General features: G+C 54.8%; 6 protein-coding genes across 6 annotated transcripts; 2 read left to right on the top strand and 4 right to left on the bottom strand.

Moving 5' to 3' along the window:
* Positions 1-2,071: 2,071 nt before the first annotated feature.
* Positions 2,072-4,537, bottom strand: LAESUDRAFT_700998 (uncharacterized protein). Its single transcript, XM_040906434.1, has 4 exons — positions 4,111-4,537; positions 3,929-4,060; positions 2,769-3,878; positions 2,072-2,714 (listed from the first exon to the last, which is right to left on the bottom strand). The coding sequence occupies exons 1-4, from the start codon at positions 4,411-4,413 to the stop codon at positions 2,490-2,492; spliced, it is 1,770 nt and encodes a 589-aa protein (XP_040763847.1). The 5' UTR covers positions 4,414-4,537; the 3' UTR covers positions 2,072-2,489.
* Positions 4,538-4,593: 56 nt separating this feature from the next.
* Positions 4,594-5,507, bottom strand: LAESUDRAFT_726329 (uncharacterized protein). The gene is made up of 3 exons (XM_040909008.1): positions 5,195-5,507; positions 4,824-5,050; positions 4,594-4,733 (listed from the first exon to the last, which is right to left on the bottom strand). Exons 1-3 carry the CDS (start codon positions 5,406-5,408, stop codon positions 4,683-4,685), a joined length of 492 nt encoding a protein of 163 aa, XP_040763846.1. The 5' UTR covers positions 5,409-5,507; the 3' UTR covers positions 4,594-4,682.
* Positions 5,508-5,577: 70 nt separating this feature from the next.
* On the top strand, positions 5,578-8,154 carry LAESUDRAFT_680144 (uricase). Its single transcript, XM_040905722.1, has 9 exons — positions 5,578-5,949; positions 6,032-6,075; positions 6,150-6,167; positions 6,223-6,452; positions 6,528-6,594; positions 6,649-6,926; positions 6,991-7,121; positions 7,836-7,874; positions 7,945-8,154. Exons 1-9 carry the CDS (start codon positions 5,804-5,806, stop codon positions 7,976-7,978), a joined length of 987 nt encoding a protein of 328 aa, XP_040763845.1. The 5' UTR covers positions 5,578-5,803; the 3' UTR covers positions 7,979-8,154.
* Positions 8,155-8,281: 127 nt separating this feature from the next.
* On the top strand, positions 8,282-11,271 carry LAESUDRAFT_743565 (uncharacterized protein; the record flags this gene model as incomplete). The annotated part of the gene is made up of 6 exons (XM_040911263.1): positions 8,282-8,340; positions 8,402-8,462; positions 8,594-8,648; positions 8,716-8,888; positions 8,951-11,061; positions 11,098-11,271. Exons 1-6 carry the CDS (start codon positions 8,323-8,325, stop codon positions 11,269-11,271), a joined length of 2,592 nt encoding a protein of 863 aa, XP_040763844.1. The 5' UTR covers positions 8,282-8,322.
* A 493-nt stretch (positions 11,272-11,764) lies between these two features.
* LAESUDRAFT_759631 (NAD(P)-binding protein) lies at positions 11,765-13,247 on the bottom strand (the record flags this gene model as incomplete). The annotated part of the gene is made up of 8 exons (XM_040912615.1): positions 11,765-11,798; positions 11,864-12,013; positions 12,108-12,235; positions 12,315-12,440; positions 12,508-12,636; positions 12,679-12,709; positions 12,774-12,954; positions 13,028-13,247. The coding sequence occupies 8 exons, from the start codon at positions 13,245-13,247 to the stop codon at positions 11,765-11,767; spliced, it is 999 nt and encodes a 332-aa protein (XP_040763843.1).
* Positions 13,248-14,127: 880 nt separating this feature from the next.
* Positions 14,128-16,189, bottom strand: LAESUDRAFT_198520 (sorbose reductase sou1). The gene is made up of 8 exons (XM_040901547.1): positions 15,938-16,189; positions 15,605-15,818; positions 15,286-15,530; positions 15,088-15,216; positions 14,902-15,027; positions 14,692-14,819; positions 14,448-14,597; positions 14,128-14,389 (listed from the first exon to the last, which is right to left on the bottom strand). The coding sequence occupies exons 1-8, from the start codon at positions 15,977-15,979 to the stop codon at positions 14,356-14,358; spliced, it is 1,068 nt and encodes a 355-aa protein (XP_040763842.1). The 5' UTR covers positions 15,980-16,189; the 3' UTR covers positions 14,128-14,355.
* Between the last annotated feature and the right edge of the window lie 612 nt (positions 16,190-16,801).

Raw genomic sequence — 16,801 nt, 5'->3', positions numbered from 1 at the left:
AAGGCATCGAGCCTGGCGTCGAGGGCGGAGCGAAGGTCCTGGAGGGCCGCTGTGAGGTCAGGTCCAGGGGTTGAAGAGGTGGGTGCAGGAGGTGCAGGAGGCTTGATAGTGGATTTGGCGATGGCGACCACAGTGGCCATGCGTTTCTCCATGAGGGGGTTGCCCAGTTTCACGGCTGTCCCATTTGCCTTAATGAGAGCCATGACCATGGTCTGCTGTACCGCATAAAAGGCATCGACGATGGAGTCCAGGTCGTGCAAGGCATCAGATGGTCCCTGATTTTGCCACGGCCGGAGAGCCTGACGGATAGCCAGGGTGAAGTTGGGGAGGTGAGAGGAGGGGTCTTCATAGGAGGAGGACGACGCAGGGGACGGAGCCCGGGCGCTTGTCGAAGCAGATGGTGGTTGCGGTTTAAGATCCATGAGCAGGTAACAGCAGAGCGTTTTGTTCGTGCTCAAGCCCGCGTGGGGCTCTGATTCTACCTTATTAATACGCAGCAATGGCAAGTGGTGCACAAAGTAAACTGGTTTCGTTGGTATGGAAGGGCAAAGCCAAGGCGAGAGAGTCAGAGTTCACCGATCTCAATCCAGTCATCGTATATCGACATCTTCTGTCTCACAACCTGGACGAGAAGGACCCACACCACGTTGTTGCGCTTTGTGACTGCGACGCGTTCTACACAGCGTGTGAACAGGTCCGTCTGGGAGCTAGAGACTCTCCGAGCCTGGTTTAAGCGACGAACGGACAAGATTTTACGGTTGCAAAGATGATGGCGATATCACCGAGGACGCTACCTTGCTGTTCATCGCAGTAGAGCTCATGGGCAAAATTGGAAGCGACATTCATCGAACGCTTGGTTATACGACCTCAGCTGTGAGTTTTACAAAATTCTCTGCATCGATTCTATTTTTTGATTCTGGCCGATTTTAAAGGGTATCGCCAGGAACAAATTCTCGGCCAAAGTGAGATGCGATTGGTGACAGCGATGATGATTCTTCTGATGTATCAGATAGCTGATTGCCTCGTACAAGAAGCCAAACAGTCAGGCATGCGCGGGGGTCGTTCAATGAATCACAGTGTTAACCCACCAATTCGAAAATTCTCCACACTGCTGCGATACCCAATTATCTCAAACCGACCCATTTCAGAAGGTCGGTTAGGCAACATGCGTGCTCGGAATCCTCTTGTGATGCCATATCCCTTCTTTCTCGGCGGGCAATTGGGGAAAACCATGGCAGAAGAGAACGATACTTAAAAGTTCAACGGTTGGTGATCTCCTGTATGTCTCATGAATGCGTACATTTGATAAATTTGCTGATCTTACAGTTGCAGCATGATAAGCCTTGGTCGGTTGCAATTGATTTCTCCTGAGGCATTCCTGACCGTCTCTATTTCTCAAGACGAAATGCAACGTAAGCTCGGTGAGAACTCGATATGGGTTTATGAAATTTTGCGGTATGTATTCATTCCCTGCGTTATAGCCCCGAACTTGTCGTTGATCGTGGCTATGCTAGAGATGTAGATAAATCTGAAATCAAGGGCACATCAACACCGTTCTGCCTCGGAGAATGTGAGACTGAGACTAAAATACTGAAGGAGAAGTCTGCGGTCAACAAGACCATGATGGCGTCAAAGAACCTATTTCAGCCCGTTACTACTTAAGCCTTCCCAGGGGCACCATTGGATTCGGACATCATCACACAGCGAACTTACAAGGCATAATCATCCATGTGCACATGTGGACCATGCGAGGGTTTCTATCGAACCTGGCAGGTTGAAACGGGTGTCAAAGGTGCCGCGTTTGCTAAAGGAGGCGATTTGACGGCGTAGCATATGGACAGCGGACAGTGGACGTCGCCAGAAGCTATCATTGTTGACCATTCGAAACAATGAATGGCTGGACAGGGTAAACGTGAAACGCCAATATTTGCTGAGGTCAAGAGCCATGACGTGGTCCAGAGACGAGAAACGTCGTCGATTGTCTTGTTGAACACCGTCTACCTACACTTGCTGGCTTGCCTTGTATTCCGGTGCGACTCGAAATGAAGAACGGCATCCAGTGTCCGATAAAGGCACGTATAAATACTACATGGCATCAATTGCTTGCAAGTATACCGTTTTTGTTAAAATGGCGACCACACATGAGCTTGCACTCCGATCTGATAGCTACCCAAATACCAAGTATCGTTTTGTCTCTTCGCATAGCTTCAAATCATTGGATGCCATAGTGCGCTGCGGCCTGCCATCAAGCTGGGAAAAAGTCAAAAAAAGGGACCGTGTCTGCAAACGCGTACATGCCAATCTGTATTCGTATAATGTCAACGGTATTGGCCCATAGTCAGAACCGGCGATAACTGTGCTAACCAAAACACACTAAACATTATGGAAGGCTTCTGCTATAAAGTAACTCAGAGGGGTAACAGGATATAACAAAATTGTCCTAATTGTCAGTTCGACGTGCAACACAAGACTTCATACACATCGTAACGTTACAAGCCTTCAGTAAAGCGACTCTCCGCTGGTGCCGGTCCAGCAGTGGCATTGTCCGGTGATTCATTGTCGATAGATCCCACTTCAGCATCACCGTTGGACACCTCATTCGGATGTCGCCCCTGCGGAGCTTTCTCCAACTGCCGCTTGCTCGGTCCGCGCGTATTGTCGACCCCGGCGGCCCCATTCGTCAGCGGTGGACTCGTCGCAGGTTTCTTCTCCGTCTACTCAATTGAATCAGTCCCGTTATTCACTCTGTCTCAAGTTTGTATGCGCACCGGATATTCCCTCATTTCATAGGACACGGGCTCTCTCGACTCGCGCGTACGCTCCGGCACCTCCGTTTGGTCCATGTCTCCGTCAGCAATATCCGGAGCCTGCTCATATTGTTCTTCTTCTTCTCGTTCTTCTTCTACGCTGGACCCTTCCTCTTCCTCCATCTCTTCCTCGCTAGCATATCCCGCCGCCCTAACAGCTGCAGCCACAGGACCGCTGCGCTCCATCTGCTCGCTCGCGACCAGATACCTAGCACATAACATCCGAATGTCATTCCACCACTCCATCATGTCCTCGTGCGAGCGCCCACGGAAAGCCCAGGCCCGTCCGCTTCCACTGCCTCGGCCAGTGATTGAGCTGGTAAGACCACGCAAGGATCCAGTCTTGATCGAGCCTGTGCCGTCTGTGCGTTCCTCGATGTGGAATTTGTGACTCTTCGCGCTCGGTGCAGACGGTGGCCCGAGGGTGCACATGGGAAGGAATAGACTATAGATAGGCTTATCAACGAGTGCAGGATCTGAAGACGCATACTCGTGCAGGAATCCAGCCGGCGTCAGCACATAGTAGCCTTCCCGATAGGAGCGTGTGTATCGTTTCTTGCGTTCCAGCAGTCCGGTGTGCACAGCGACGACGGACGGATCATCCTTGGACGGGTAGTGGATGTTCTGGGGATCGCGCAGCGGTGTCTCCGGGTCGACTAGATGGTCTTCTCGAGCGGCGAACGCGATCCACTCGCGATCAGGAGGTAGACTTGACATGTCGTGCTCGAGCGTGCCCCATATCTCGCGAATGCTGTCGTCCATGCGTGTCCGCCACTCGGCGAACGTCCCCCACGCTGATTGGAGAGCTTGTACCAAAGACGCTTCAAAAAGAGCAGAAGAAGACTGCGTCAGAAGCAAAGACTTCTGCAATGCGTTCTCGGTGTGAACTTGCTTGACGAGCTGTCGAGCGACGACCTGATTTGCGACGTAGGGATCGCTCCTTGGAGTGATGTGGAGCGGCGTATTCTTTAAGATCGATACGCTCGTGCCCAAGTCGCCGACCAACTTGGCAGACAACTCGCGCTCCTTTGCTACTGCCGTGGCGAGCTTTCCGGTGTCATTCTGTACATTCTACCCTTCGCTGTGAGTAGGAGATGACGATCACTCCGTCACAGACTCACCTTAATATGCGCTTTGATCTCCACGCGAAGCTTCTCGAGATGCTGCACAATCGAGCCTTCCACAGTACGCCCCAGATTTGCCTGCTCATCTGCGATAGCGCGTGTCTTGTCTCGGATGCCGTAATATATGTCCTGCACCCACTGTCTGTTCTAGGCCTCTTATGCTGTATCGTGCGACGCACCTGAAGACCCCCCTCTCCTAAAAATTGATTGCCCGAGCGGAACGGAACCTGAATCACGCCGGCGAGTTTGGCCATCTCGCGAGCAACATTGTTCTGGATGTCGGCGATGCCCTCGAAATAGGCGATGAGCTGATTCACAATAATTTTCCACGCAGTGAAGCGCTCGATGAGAATATCTGAGGGCCGTAAATCATGCGGAGCGATATTCTTCTTGATCAAGGACTGGGTGCGAGAGAGCGAGGAGCGTCTGCTTGCTCGTGAAACCGAAGTCGCACGCGATAGCGAGCGGCCGTCGCTCGACATGGCGAGACGTGAGTTAGGTATGATACTTTAACGAAAGTCCTGGTCGACGAGAGGGTCGGGGATATATGGAGAGGAGGAGATACGGTGGTTGGATTGGGGGGTCTGGCTTTTGAGGTGGGGGCACAAGCGGATACTGTTGCCACATACTCCCGCTTGACGTCACGCCATCATACTGTTTTGGGAATCCGTTATGATTATCGACTCTACAGGAGGGCACATAGCATTCAAACGAAGGACGGCCCCTGCACAATATGCGATGGAAAGCCCCTCTATTCCACCTTGTAGCCAACCAGACTCCTACGACCAACCATCTCTCCGATCTATAGCAGCGTCGAACGTATCATTTGATAGATAGGAATGCACGGAGACAGCTTTAGTACACTGTGGACGTCACTCTCAGGAGCACCCACCTTGAAGATACCGTACGCCTCAACCGCATACACACCGATCTTTGCCCACTCGCCCGACTGTAGTAGTTCGCGCCAGTACGACGCTTTTCCCGCACGGTACCAAAGCGTCGAGTATGCGTTGACTACTGAGTTGAGGGATGTCGGGGGCTGCAGACGTTCTGCGACGTAAACTTGTTTTAGGAATTCGCGTGCGACAGACAGGTTGTATAGGATAGGTTGCCGGTACGCTGTGGTTCCGGCATCAGCAAATCGCTACTACAAAAACGCACAGAACACCGCCAGTATCTCTATTGGACTGTCTGGCCAGACAGTCATGAGCTGAACAGCGAGGACGGGATCATTGCAAAACGAACAGAATCAACACCACTCACTTCCAAGCGCATTCCCGGCCTTTTCTCCAACAGGACCCAACACCTTTCTGGCCACCTCAACAGCAGATCCAGCATACTGCTGTACCTTTGCCAACGTCTCCTGAGCCTTCTCGCTGCTCCCCGACGAGCTAGAGGCAAAACGCTGCTGCTGCGCGGGCATACGACGGACGCGCATCGCCTGAGCGAGCCGGAAAGGTACGGGAGCGCGCACCATACTGAATGGCTAGCAGGAGGCACGGAGTGTGCGAATAGATTTTGAGATGATGGAACGGCGCGCTGGGCGTCGACGGGGACAGTGGTGACGAGAAAACGCGGGCTGCCGGGAATAGACGGGAGTCCCCGTGGTGGGCGATCGTCGATCGAGCGCCCAGTTGAGTCGTGCGCTGTACCCTGTTGGCCGCTGCAGTGGCTTATCTTATCGTTCGTCCTGCTGGGCTGTATGGCGGAGCGATGTCCCGCTCAGCTAGGCTGCTCGAGGCCAGCTGGAGAACGTCTTGTGAACGCCCGCGCGTACCATAAATTCCGCTGAAGCTTTATCGTTGACGGTCCCCGTACTGCTCATCACATCTGCGCCATCTTGTGCTCAGTCTCTGCTTGCCAGCCATCACTATGTCTGCCTCCACCGAATCCTACCTCTCGCACGCTCGCTACGGCAAGGACAAGGTGCGCGTCTTCCGCATTGTGCGCGAGGGTGCGTTTCACCATGTCGTGGAATACAACGTTACCGTGCTCGTGGAGGGCGACATTGATGTCAGGTATGTACATGCTCTGCGAATGAGGCTGGCCTCTCGTTTCCCGCAGACTGGCTGAGGAAACTCCCTTATTCCGTCCGTGAAGTTACACGAAGGCCGACAACTCGGTCGTGGTCGCCACTGACTCTAGTACGTCACCTTATCCTCCTTGCCTATCTCAATACAATCTGCTCATACGCTGTGCCTCTTTGTCGCGCATATAGTGAAGAACATCACCTATTGTAAGCACGATCCTCCCGAGCGTGCAAGGACTCGACCACTCACTCCTTGAGCCAGACCTCGCAAAGACCTCCCCGCACATTCTCGTTCCGGAGCGCTTCGCCATTCACCTTGGAACGCATATCCTCTCCAAGTATGCTCATCTCCATAAGGCGTTCGTCACCGTCGAGAAGCTGCGCTGGGCGCGTATTCCGATCACGAAGGGTGCGGAGGGACAGGAGCAGGTCAAGCTGCATCCGCACTCCTTCTACCGCGACGGCGAGGATAAGAGAGTGACGAGCGTGGAGGTATGTGCAAGTATAGTCTCGCGGCACCAGTTGGGCCCTGTATGCGTCTGGGTTTATTGACATGTGGTGGTGCAGCTCGATGCGACTGGAGGCAAGGACAAGATTATCGCGAAGGTCACTTCTGGGATCACCGACTTGCTAGGTATGTGTTTGTGTTGATTCGCTATATTGCATGAGCCTAATCTGCCTTTCATAGTACTCAAGTCCACCGGTTCCGCTTTCGAGTCGTTCGTCAGAGACGAGTACACGACGCTGGCCGAAGTGAACGACCGCATCTTTAGCACCTCGATCGATCTGAGCTACGTCTACAAGCCGTTCGCCGTGCCTCCGCCCACGGATGAAAAGAAGATTGTAGTCAATGTCCAAGGAGAGGCCACAGGAAAGGGTACGCCGTGGGAAGCGGAGACGGTCGCGAGAAGCGCGCGGAAGATTACGCTTGAGGTATTCGCCGAAGATGAGAGCGCAAGCGTCCAGGTGTGTGCGACGGTTAAGCGAAAGTCGCCGTATGTGAATTGATGCTGTCGTGAACGCGATATAGGCGACTCTTTACAAGATGGCGCAGCAGATAATCGCGGAGAACCCATACGTGGAGAGCGTGACGTACACGCTGCCTAACAAACACTACATCCCGGTGGACATGCGGTATATTGGGGTGGATAACCTGACACCGTTGAGTCTATTCTTGCGTTTTTTCTATCTCATCTCTCGTCGTGACCCTGCTTCGTGCTGCGCATCATACTTTGTTGAGAATCGAAGTTGCCGAAAGCGTCGGGTTTCAGGGTTGCAGTGATCGCTTCTAGCAGGCATCGGGCGCTGGAAGCACAGGCAGGAAGTCGCGAAGGTGACGTTCGGTTACCGATGGCTGCCTCGGGGGTTCGAATGCAGAAGCGGCGCAAATTGCGCTCGCTTCCTTGGCACCTGACTTACGTGGGAGAGCGAGACGGTGTTCTTACTTCCGGCTTCGTATGGTGGTTAAACGGTTGGAGGGGTTGCCATGTTCGGCCAGAAGCGTGACACGCATATGGTGAGATGGCATCTCGGGGGGCGAAGTCTGTTGGACGGAGGAAGCGATTGATTGCCCGGAAATTTTCTTGTATATGGCGTTGAAGTACGGGAGCGGTTGCGTGCGCGGGGGCCAATAAGGAGGAGGGCGCGTGAGGAGGGCTACGTCTGGGGTGCGTCCGCGGGCGTCGAGGATTGGACGAAGAACCCGAACGCGATCAGTGTGAGACTGGGGTGATTCGCATGAGCGGTCAACCGGTCACGGACGGGGTGGTCGCCGTCCGCTATTGATGGGATGCTTGGCGCGCATTCCCACGCGTGATGCTTACCGGTGCCGACAAAGGGCGAATGCTGACGATGGTAATGGATGGTGTGGCACAGGTCCAAGGCAGAGGTGTTCGTGCCCATCGCGGCTCCAAGGTACGGGACTCCGGCTCTGTGGCGGTGGCTGCGCGCTGACGGTGCATAATGACGCAACCGCTCTTTCTAGCGGGTTGATCTCAGCAACCATCTCACGTAAATGACCGATGATGTCATCGGCCCCGCAACGCCCGGCGACTCCGCAGCTACTGCCCGCACTTCTCCCCGCAGGCTCTTCCGTCGCGCCGCGGGCATATCCAGTATGAGAGAGGCATTACTATGTATATCACCATGTTTAAATTTTCGGTAAATGTGACTGTCACGGCAACCATGACGCGTGTATGCAGTGCCAGTGTGACCATGATAACGCAATGACGTCACTCGCGTATCACGACTCAGATGGTGAATGGGCGGCGGCGTCTTTATGACCCACTTGTATCACGCTTCCCTTTTTACACTTTGCTTTCTCTCCACCACTTCCTCCACCCCACTCTCTGCCCGAACCATCATGGCTGGCGATCACAAGGTGCGTCCCGTCATCGTTCTCCGCGTCGTCGACGATGTCTCCTCACCGTCGCCTCTGGCAGTGCCCCGTCTGTCAGTCTACCTTCACCCGTCCCCAGCATGTCGCTAGGCATATGCGTTCCCGTGAGTATACACCACATTCTCCAGCCCAGCTCCGCCTCCGCCCCGGCCCCCTCCCCGGCGTGGAGTTCTCCGCACACTAGGCGCTGTTCACCCCCTTTTTACTTCCTTGCCGATGCTCATCTTCTCCATAGATACCGGTGATCGCCCCTACAAGTGCCAGCACTGTGGAGATCAGTTCGCGCGAAGGTGAGACTCATGTCTTTTGTATGTCCTACCGCTTTTCACTGCTGTGGATTTTATCCTCCCTATCTAGCGATTTGCTCTCGAGACACATTAACAAGTGTCATGCCTCTGAGAAACCCCCCACCACCACTGCTCCAAACCGGCGCAAGGGTTCCGCTGCGGCCTCCCGTGCAACTACCTCGAAGCAGGCTTGCGACCAATGCGTTCAGTCCAGTCTGCCTTGTGACGGCGCTAATCCCTGCTGTATGCGTTTCACCAACCCCCCTTTACTGTCTTCGACAGAGGCTTACGTCCATTTCTTTCAGCAAAGTGCGTACAGCGCAAGTGTCGATGCACTTACGTCAAGTTCCATCGACAAACTGCGCCTCAGGGCCCAGGCCATCCCGTCCCGAACCAACTTTCTCAGCCGAGCCGCACTACCATCGCCGGTTCTTCTCGCCTTTCTGACGATTTCATCCTCGGTCCTCCCCAGACTCAATTCGCGTTCCCATCCATGTATGCGCCGAATGCCGGCACTGAATACACGTTGCCCCCGACCTCAACCACGCTGTATGGCTACAACCCTTCTGATCCTCATCAGTCGCCTGCGTCCTCCATGACGCTGTCTGCGAGCACCCGTGACTCGCTGAGTTCCTCCTCTGATGTAATGGCCAGATATCACGCACAAGCTGAGCTCCTGTCTCGTGCCAACGCTCTAAATGGCCCTCTCGCCGTTATGGGCTCCGGTGCGCCGCCAGCCGCAGATAACGCCATGTCCGCGAACACACTGTACAGCTCCGATCCGCACGCCCAGTCCCATTTCAACCGGTTCTCACTGCCGATGCCGGCTGCCTCGTGGGCGCACTCTAATGATGCGCACACTCAGCAGTCCTTTCAGGGCGTGGACGAGCACGATAAGGAATACGACCCAGCATACAGACAGCCCTTTCATACGCGCGAGAGAAGAATTGCAACAGGCTCCGGGGAGCCAACGCTTCAGGCCCATCCTACCACGCACGGTGCAACGTTTCCGCCCTTATCCTCCACTGTCGGAGGCGCGGGCGGCTACTCCGGAGACGTAGGGTTTCAACGCCACTCGGACGACTTAAACGACGACTTTGGAAGCGATGCTGGCAGTAACGAACGTTCGCACTCGATCCCGAGCAGTGCAGCGTCCAGCAGTGTACATCTTCCGCTTCCTGATTCTCAACAGCAGCAGGCACGGCAATCGTTCGCTCTTCGAGAGTTCTCGCATTTTGACGCCGCCCAGGATGCAGGCAATAACCCACACAATATAGGTCACAAGCACGAGTATAGCGGCAGTTTTGAAAACGATGGACAGGGTGAGGGAGGCTTCTCGTCCGCATTCGGACTCATGTCTCTGGATGACCCGAATGTCCTTGCGGGGCTCTCTACAGATTCGGCTCCTTTCTTCTCGAACATGACGCCCGGCGCGGGCGGTACTAGCAGTCTCAATTTCGCGACGCCGACGCAAGATATACTTTCAGCGTTGAAAGCAGGCAAAAATGACATGGACTCGAAGGAGATGCGCGATTTCTGGAAGATGTACGTACGCACGCCGCTAAGCGGCCCGGGCAGCGCGAATATGCTGTCTTTGGCAACCCCGACGGGCCCGGGGCAGACGCTGGGCTCGAGGCCGTCGCCGTCGCGGCGGCATTCCCGTGTTGCCTCGTTACCGAGCATGAAGACGCCTCCATTATTGTCGGATGTCAATTCCGGTGCATTACCACCTTTAAGCCGTTTTGCATTCAATGACGGCACACGCAATGACGGTTCTCGCAATATGCAGTTTCCCCACTCTGAGCATGAGAGTGACCAGCGAGACAGAAATGCAAATGCAAATGCCAATGCTTTCTCCTCGATTCGCACAACTCTCCACGGTGGAGACGATTTGAAGAGCTATGAGCAGGCGGTGCTTGCTCGCAGGGCTCCGATGAACTTGAACCTTGTACCCAAGCGCAGAGGGACAATGCCACCGAGAGCTAGTGCAACTAGTTCTATCCTGCAGCAACAGCAAAGTTCGGACGCTAAAGCTAGTTCGAGCGTGAATGCAAGCCCTGTAGCCCCGCATCTCCCGCCGCCGCCGCCTCCGTTCATGTCGAACAAAATTCCCGATCTCCTTAACCGACCCTCATCGACTGCATCGAACTCTTCTTCCCTCGCTCACGCTTTCGGTGCGACCGATAGCAATGCCCATCCGCAGACACAGCAGGCCACTTCTCGGCCTCCGTCTCAATCTGGTCCTAGTGGTATGCGGCCTCCTTCCGTTGCGTCCAGCACAGTGGTTGGCAGCGACGCCGGCCATGACTTTGACCCTTCATTTCGGCCATCGTTCAAGCGACTCGCATCGCAGACGCTCGGGCCTGAAAACAGCAAGCGCGCGTTGCTGGGTCCAGCGGGTTGGGACGATGATGCGGTTGATGATGATGATGACGATGGCGACCTTGGCCAGCGGCAGTCGTTGTCGACCTCTACGGAGCGGGGTAGCTCCGATGTCAACAGGCTTGGTAGCGCGTACGACCGCTCGGTGGTGGGATTGTTGGATCGTCAACGTAGGTCAAGCTACCCAATGACGGGTATGCAAGCCATGCAACCCTTGCGGCGCGCAGAGGAATCGGGTACCTAAACAGCGCACACTTTCGCTGATACGCGGATTTTAGGACGCGGATTTTCTTTAAAAGTTCTTATATGCGCACTGGAGAATAACCTACCGTTGCGCGATGACTATTGTACTTGGCTCTTGTCGTAATGGCGGCGGCGATGTCGGGAATTTGAACGCTCTGATACGCTGCATGTTGAATCTCAGATGTAGTATACCGTACGCATACCCGTGTCTGCCGTCTCGAGCGCCATACTCCTTGTACGTAGCTACTTTCCAACGCTTTGTTTTTTTTCAGTTTCCTTTCACTTTTGCATCGCTTATGTGTAGCGAACGTAAAGTACCCCTGTATGAATAGTCGCTCAGTTGTAGCAAAAGGATCTTTCCTGCTTTCTACGTAACATGCGATGAAGCTCATTGGAACGTTAGGTATGTGATGCATGAATACAATGATAAGTATGCTGCGACGTTTTCTATGGATATGGTAGCCGCACACGGAGCCTGCATAACAGAACTATCGCTACCAGGCGCGGTGACCGCCATCAACGATGATGCTGCACACGTGTGTAAATTATGAATGAGGGAACGCTCTTTTGGGAGAGAACAGATGGATGCTCACTCGCTGCCGGTGCAATAGGTGCTGGCATCGCTTGCCAACCAGGTAACGACACCCCTGAGCTCGTCGGGTCGTCCCAAACGATTTTGCGGGTTCTGGCTGGACCACTCCTCCCTCAGGCCTGGCTGGGAGTCGATAAAGGCCGCGGTGAGACTGTTAACGTTGATAAAAGGTCAAACACGCGCGAGGTCTTGGTGTGATGTGTGGTGTACGGAGGAGGGGAAGGGGGGAAGAGGACGCTACGCACGCAGTGTAGATGTAGCCCGGGCTGAGGGTGTTAACTCTGATGTGTTTCGGGGCGAGCTCGCAGGCCATGCTGCGGCCCATTTGGAGGACGGCCGACTTGGAAGTGTTGTAGGATATCACCTTCTGGTGCTGTGAAAGGGATGCAAGGGGTAGGACGTTTAATGTCATACACATGTAAATGGCAAGCGGAGGGAAGATTAGTGCGCACCATGTTGGTGATGCTCCCGCTGATGCTGGCAATGAGGATGATGCTACCGCCGTTCCCAAAGCGGGCCATCTGTCGCCCGGCTGCCTGCGCGGTGTAGAGTACGCCGTTGACGTCGACGTCCATGACCTAACAAGGGTCGCGTCGAGCCGCTGCTCAAATTCCAGCGGCAGGGAGGGAAGACACCGTGACGTACGTCGTTGAACATCTGGGCTGGGTAGTCAAGGCAGTCGTGGCCGGGCTTGACGATGCCCGCCGCGCAGATGCATACGTCCATGCGGCCCTCCTTATTACCGATGGACTCGCCGACCTTCCACAAAGCCTCCTGCACCGTGAGACTAATAAGCCATTACAACACAATGCAAACCGCCGCGACAGGCAGGAAGTATCGCACGTGCCTGGTCGCGCACGTCCGCACTGACGTACTCGAGTCTCCCCTTACCCTCCATCCTGCTGACGTACCGTTTCACCTTTTCAAACTCGTCGCCGGGCGTCTGAGGCAGGTCGAGGCAGTAGACGACGCGCGCCCCGGCCTCGACGAGGGCCATGGACATCTCGAGACCGAGGCCGCGGTTCGCACCTGAGACGAGGGCGACGCGGTCGGAGAGGGAGAACTCCTTTTCGAATAGCGTAGGCGTCGCAGCTGAGCGGTCGAAGCGCAGTACACCATCAGCGGTTGCGATGGAGTGAATAGTGGTGCTGCTCTGGGTACGTACGAGAGGATGGAGATGCGGCCCGTGCTGCAGCGACCCCGACCGGCGCGTAGGGTGGCAGGAACGTCTTTTGCTTTTGGCTGGATACGCTGGAAGGGAAGCCGCCCGCTGATCTGGCTATAGCGGAGGAGCAGAAGCCTGCCCGACACGCTACGATACCGAGGCGCGATACACGTGTACTTCTGAGCGATTGGGTCAATTTGACGGGAGCCACACCGGACATGATGGATGCAGTGATGGCAGAGCAGGAATCAGACGGAGATTTGGGGGATTCGCGCGGTGGACAATCCAGTTAAGCAACAGTGCTCATTATTTAATACGTTTTATACTCACCTCGTCGAGATTGACAGGAGACCGAGGTAACGGCTGCAACATCAGCAGAGGTCATTAGGCATGCTCAGGTGATGATCATGGGGCCTGCAGAGGGAAATGAGCGAAACGAAAATGTTAGTCCAGATACATTCCTGGTGCTGATTGAGTGAGAAAGTCCGATAACGAGGAATGTTGATTGACGGATTGGCATTGGACGATGATGGATCACCGTGGCGTGCGTCAGATGACGGACGCAGCAGCGAACAGTACTCTCCTTTCCGAGACAAAAGGCACAGCGGGCGCCTCGCTCCCGCAGAGACTACAGCGTCTGGTGATGATGCATTGTGAGGCCATCAGGAAAACTCAACTCGGCTTGCGGTTCGAGAAACTCCTTTTTGACTTGTTCTCGCTGGTTTTGGCTTGTACAAGCCAATAAGCGCGCGATAAGAAGCTCTCAAGCCAGAGAAAAGTCAAAATAAGGAGGTCCTGAGACTTTCTAGGACTTATTGTCTTTTTTGGTGACGGCAAGCGGGTAAAAGCATCATAAGCCGGATTTGAGCTTTCCTGATGAGGGAGATAGCAATTTGGCGCAGCTGACCACATACCTTGATGCGGGAGCAACCCGATGCCGTAAACGCGTCGATCGCACCGGAGTACGAGACCATACCTACGAAAAGCTGGTGAACGAGCACTGCAGCATCGCATCGAGGTGCTGCAAAGCGACTCTGCTGTAGACAGTGGCTGGATATCGGACGTCATTTACAATTTCGGTCGTCTGCATCTACGAACTCATGCGCATGCTGCCTATGGCAACTGGTCGGAATCTACACGAGCAATAAGTATCATTGACATGGGCGATTGTGGGACAAGAGGAGATAATCATGCAAATGCAAGTGATGCGACTTTTGGCGCTCGGTGACATGCGACGAAGGCTCGAGCACATGCCATAATGATACGTACGCTACGATGTTTCTGTGGATATGCTGGCCGCACACAAAGCCTGCACAACGAAACTATCGCTACCAGGCGCGGTGACCGCCATCGACGATGATGCTGCACACGTGTATGAATAAGCGAACGCTCTTTTGGGAGAGAACAGATGGACACTCACTCGCTGCCGGTGCAATAGGTACTGGCATCGCTCGCTAACCAGGTAACGACACCCCTGAGCTCGTCGGGCCGTCCCAGGCGTCCTTGCGGGTTCTGGCTGGACCATTTTTCCTTCAAACCTGGCTGGGAGTCGAGGAATCCCGCGGTGAGACTGTCAACGTCGACGAAAGGTCAAAGACCCGTGAGGTCTCGATGTGAGATGTGGTGTACGGTGTATGTCGGAGGGGGATGAAGGCGCTACGCACGTGGTGTAGATGTAGCCCGGGCTGAGGGTGTTCACTCTGATGTGTTTCGGGGCGAGCTCGCAAGCCATGCTGCGGCCCATTTGGAGAACGGCGGATTTGGAGGTGTTGTAGGACACCCAGTTCTGGTGCTGTGAAAAGGATACGCAGGGAGATCAGACATTTAATGCCACGCAAATGCAAATGGCAAGCGGAGGGAAGATCAGTACGCACGATGTTGGTGATGCTCCCGCTCATGCTGGCAATGAGGATGATGCTACCGCCGTTCCCAAAGCGGGCCATCTGCCGCCCGGCCGCCTGCGCGGTGTAGAGTACGCCGTTGACGTTGACGTCCATGACCTAACAAAAGGTGCGTGAAACCGTTGCTCAAGAGCTAACAGGGAAGGAAGAGACACGCACGTCCTGGAACGTCTGAGCTGGGTAGTCGAGGCAGTCGTGGTCAGGCTTGATGATACCCGCCGCAGCGATGCATACATCCATACGGCCCTCCTTCTCACCAATAGACTCGCCAATCTTCCACAGAGCCTCCTGCGCCGCGAGACTGATAAGCCACCATAACACAACGCAAACCGCCTCGGCAGGCTATATCGCCCTTACCTGGTCGCGCACGTCGGCGCTGACGTACTCGAGTCTCCCCTTACCCTCCATCCTACCGACGTACCGCTTCACCTGGTCGAACTCATCGCCGGGCGTCTGAGGCAGGTCGAGGCAGTAGACGACACGCGCCCCGGCCTCGACGAGGGCCATGGACATCTCGAGACCAAGACCGCGGTTCGCGCCTGAAACGAGGGCGACGCGGTCGGAGAGAGAGAACTCCTTTTCGAATAGCGTGGGCGTCGCAGCTGAGCGGTCGGAGCGCAGTACACCGTCAGCACTTGCGTGGCGAGTGAACAGCGGTGCTGCTCTGGGTACGTACGAGAGGATGGAGAAGCCGCCCGTGCTGCGGCGACTCCGACCGGCGCGTATGCAGGCAGGATCGTCCTTTGCTTTTGGCTGGATACGCCGGAAGGGGAGTCGCCTGCTGATCTGGCTATAGCGAAGGAGGAGAAGCCCGCCCGACACGCTACGAGACCAAAACGCGACGGATGTGTGCTTCTGAGGAGCGATTGAGCCAGTCTGACGTGAGTCACCTGGGACATGATGGACAGAGTGGTGGCAGAGCAGCAATCAGACGGCGATTGGGGAGATTCGCGCGGTGTACAGTCCAGTTAAGCCGCCGTGTCCATCATTTAGTACGTTTAACACTCACCTCGTCGAGTTGGCAGGAGATCCGGGTAATGGGCTGCAGCATCAGCAGAGGTCATTAGACGTGCTCAGGTGACAATCATGGGGCCTGCAGAAGAAAACGAGCGAAGCAAAAATGTTAGTCCAGACATATCATGCATCAGCCCTAGTGTTGATTGAGCGAGAGAGTCGAATAACGAGGAATGTTGATGGATGGGTTAGCATTGGTTGATGGATCACGGCATGCATCAGATGACGGACGCAGCAGCGAGCAGTGAGTGCTAGTGAGTACACGGTCACGACGCGTCCAGTTGGCGATCACCCGTGACGCGTCGATGGCTGCACATGGAACGAAAGTGCGATCGACATGCTCCCTTACGTGACAAAAGGCGCAGCTGCTGCCTCGCTTCCGCAGAGACTATAGTGTCCTGTGATGATGCATCGTGAGGAAGATAGCAATGATTTGGCACATCTGACCACGTAACTTGATGCCACGGGAGCAATCCGATGCCGTAAGCGCGTCAATTGCACCAGGTACAAGATTGTGCCTCCGAAAAGCTGATGAACGAGCAGCATCATATCGAGGTGCTGCAAAGCGACTCTGCTGTAGACAGAGGCTGGATATTGAATTTCTCGGTCGTCTGCATCCACGAGCTCATGCGCATGCTGCCTATGGCAACTGGATGACCATTTGTGGGTTCTTCCATGACGTCATGCACTACTGTACAGTTCGTTTCGCAACGCGACCGAGTTGCGACATCGCATACCAGTACACTTCACAACCGTACATCTATATCACATCCTGAGTGGCGAGCGTGCCAGCAGCGGCTTTTAAGGTTCGTTGGTGAATGACTCTATAGAGCGATGTAGATATTGGACGCGCCTTTTC

The sequence above is a fragment of the Laetiporus sulphureus genome (assembly GCF_001632365.1).
Source record: "Laetiporus sulphureus 93-53 unplaced genomic scaffold LAESUscaffold_22, whole genome shotgun sequence".
Lineage (NCBI taxonomy): Eukaryota > Fungi > Basidiomycota > Agaricomycetes > Polyporales > Laetiporaceae > Laetiporus > Laetiporus sulphureus.
The sequence above is the reverse complement of the archived record's forward strand: the minus strand, read 5'-3'. Positions and strand labels throughout refer to the sequence as shown.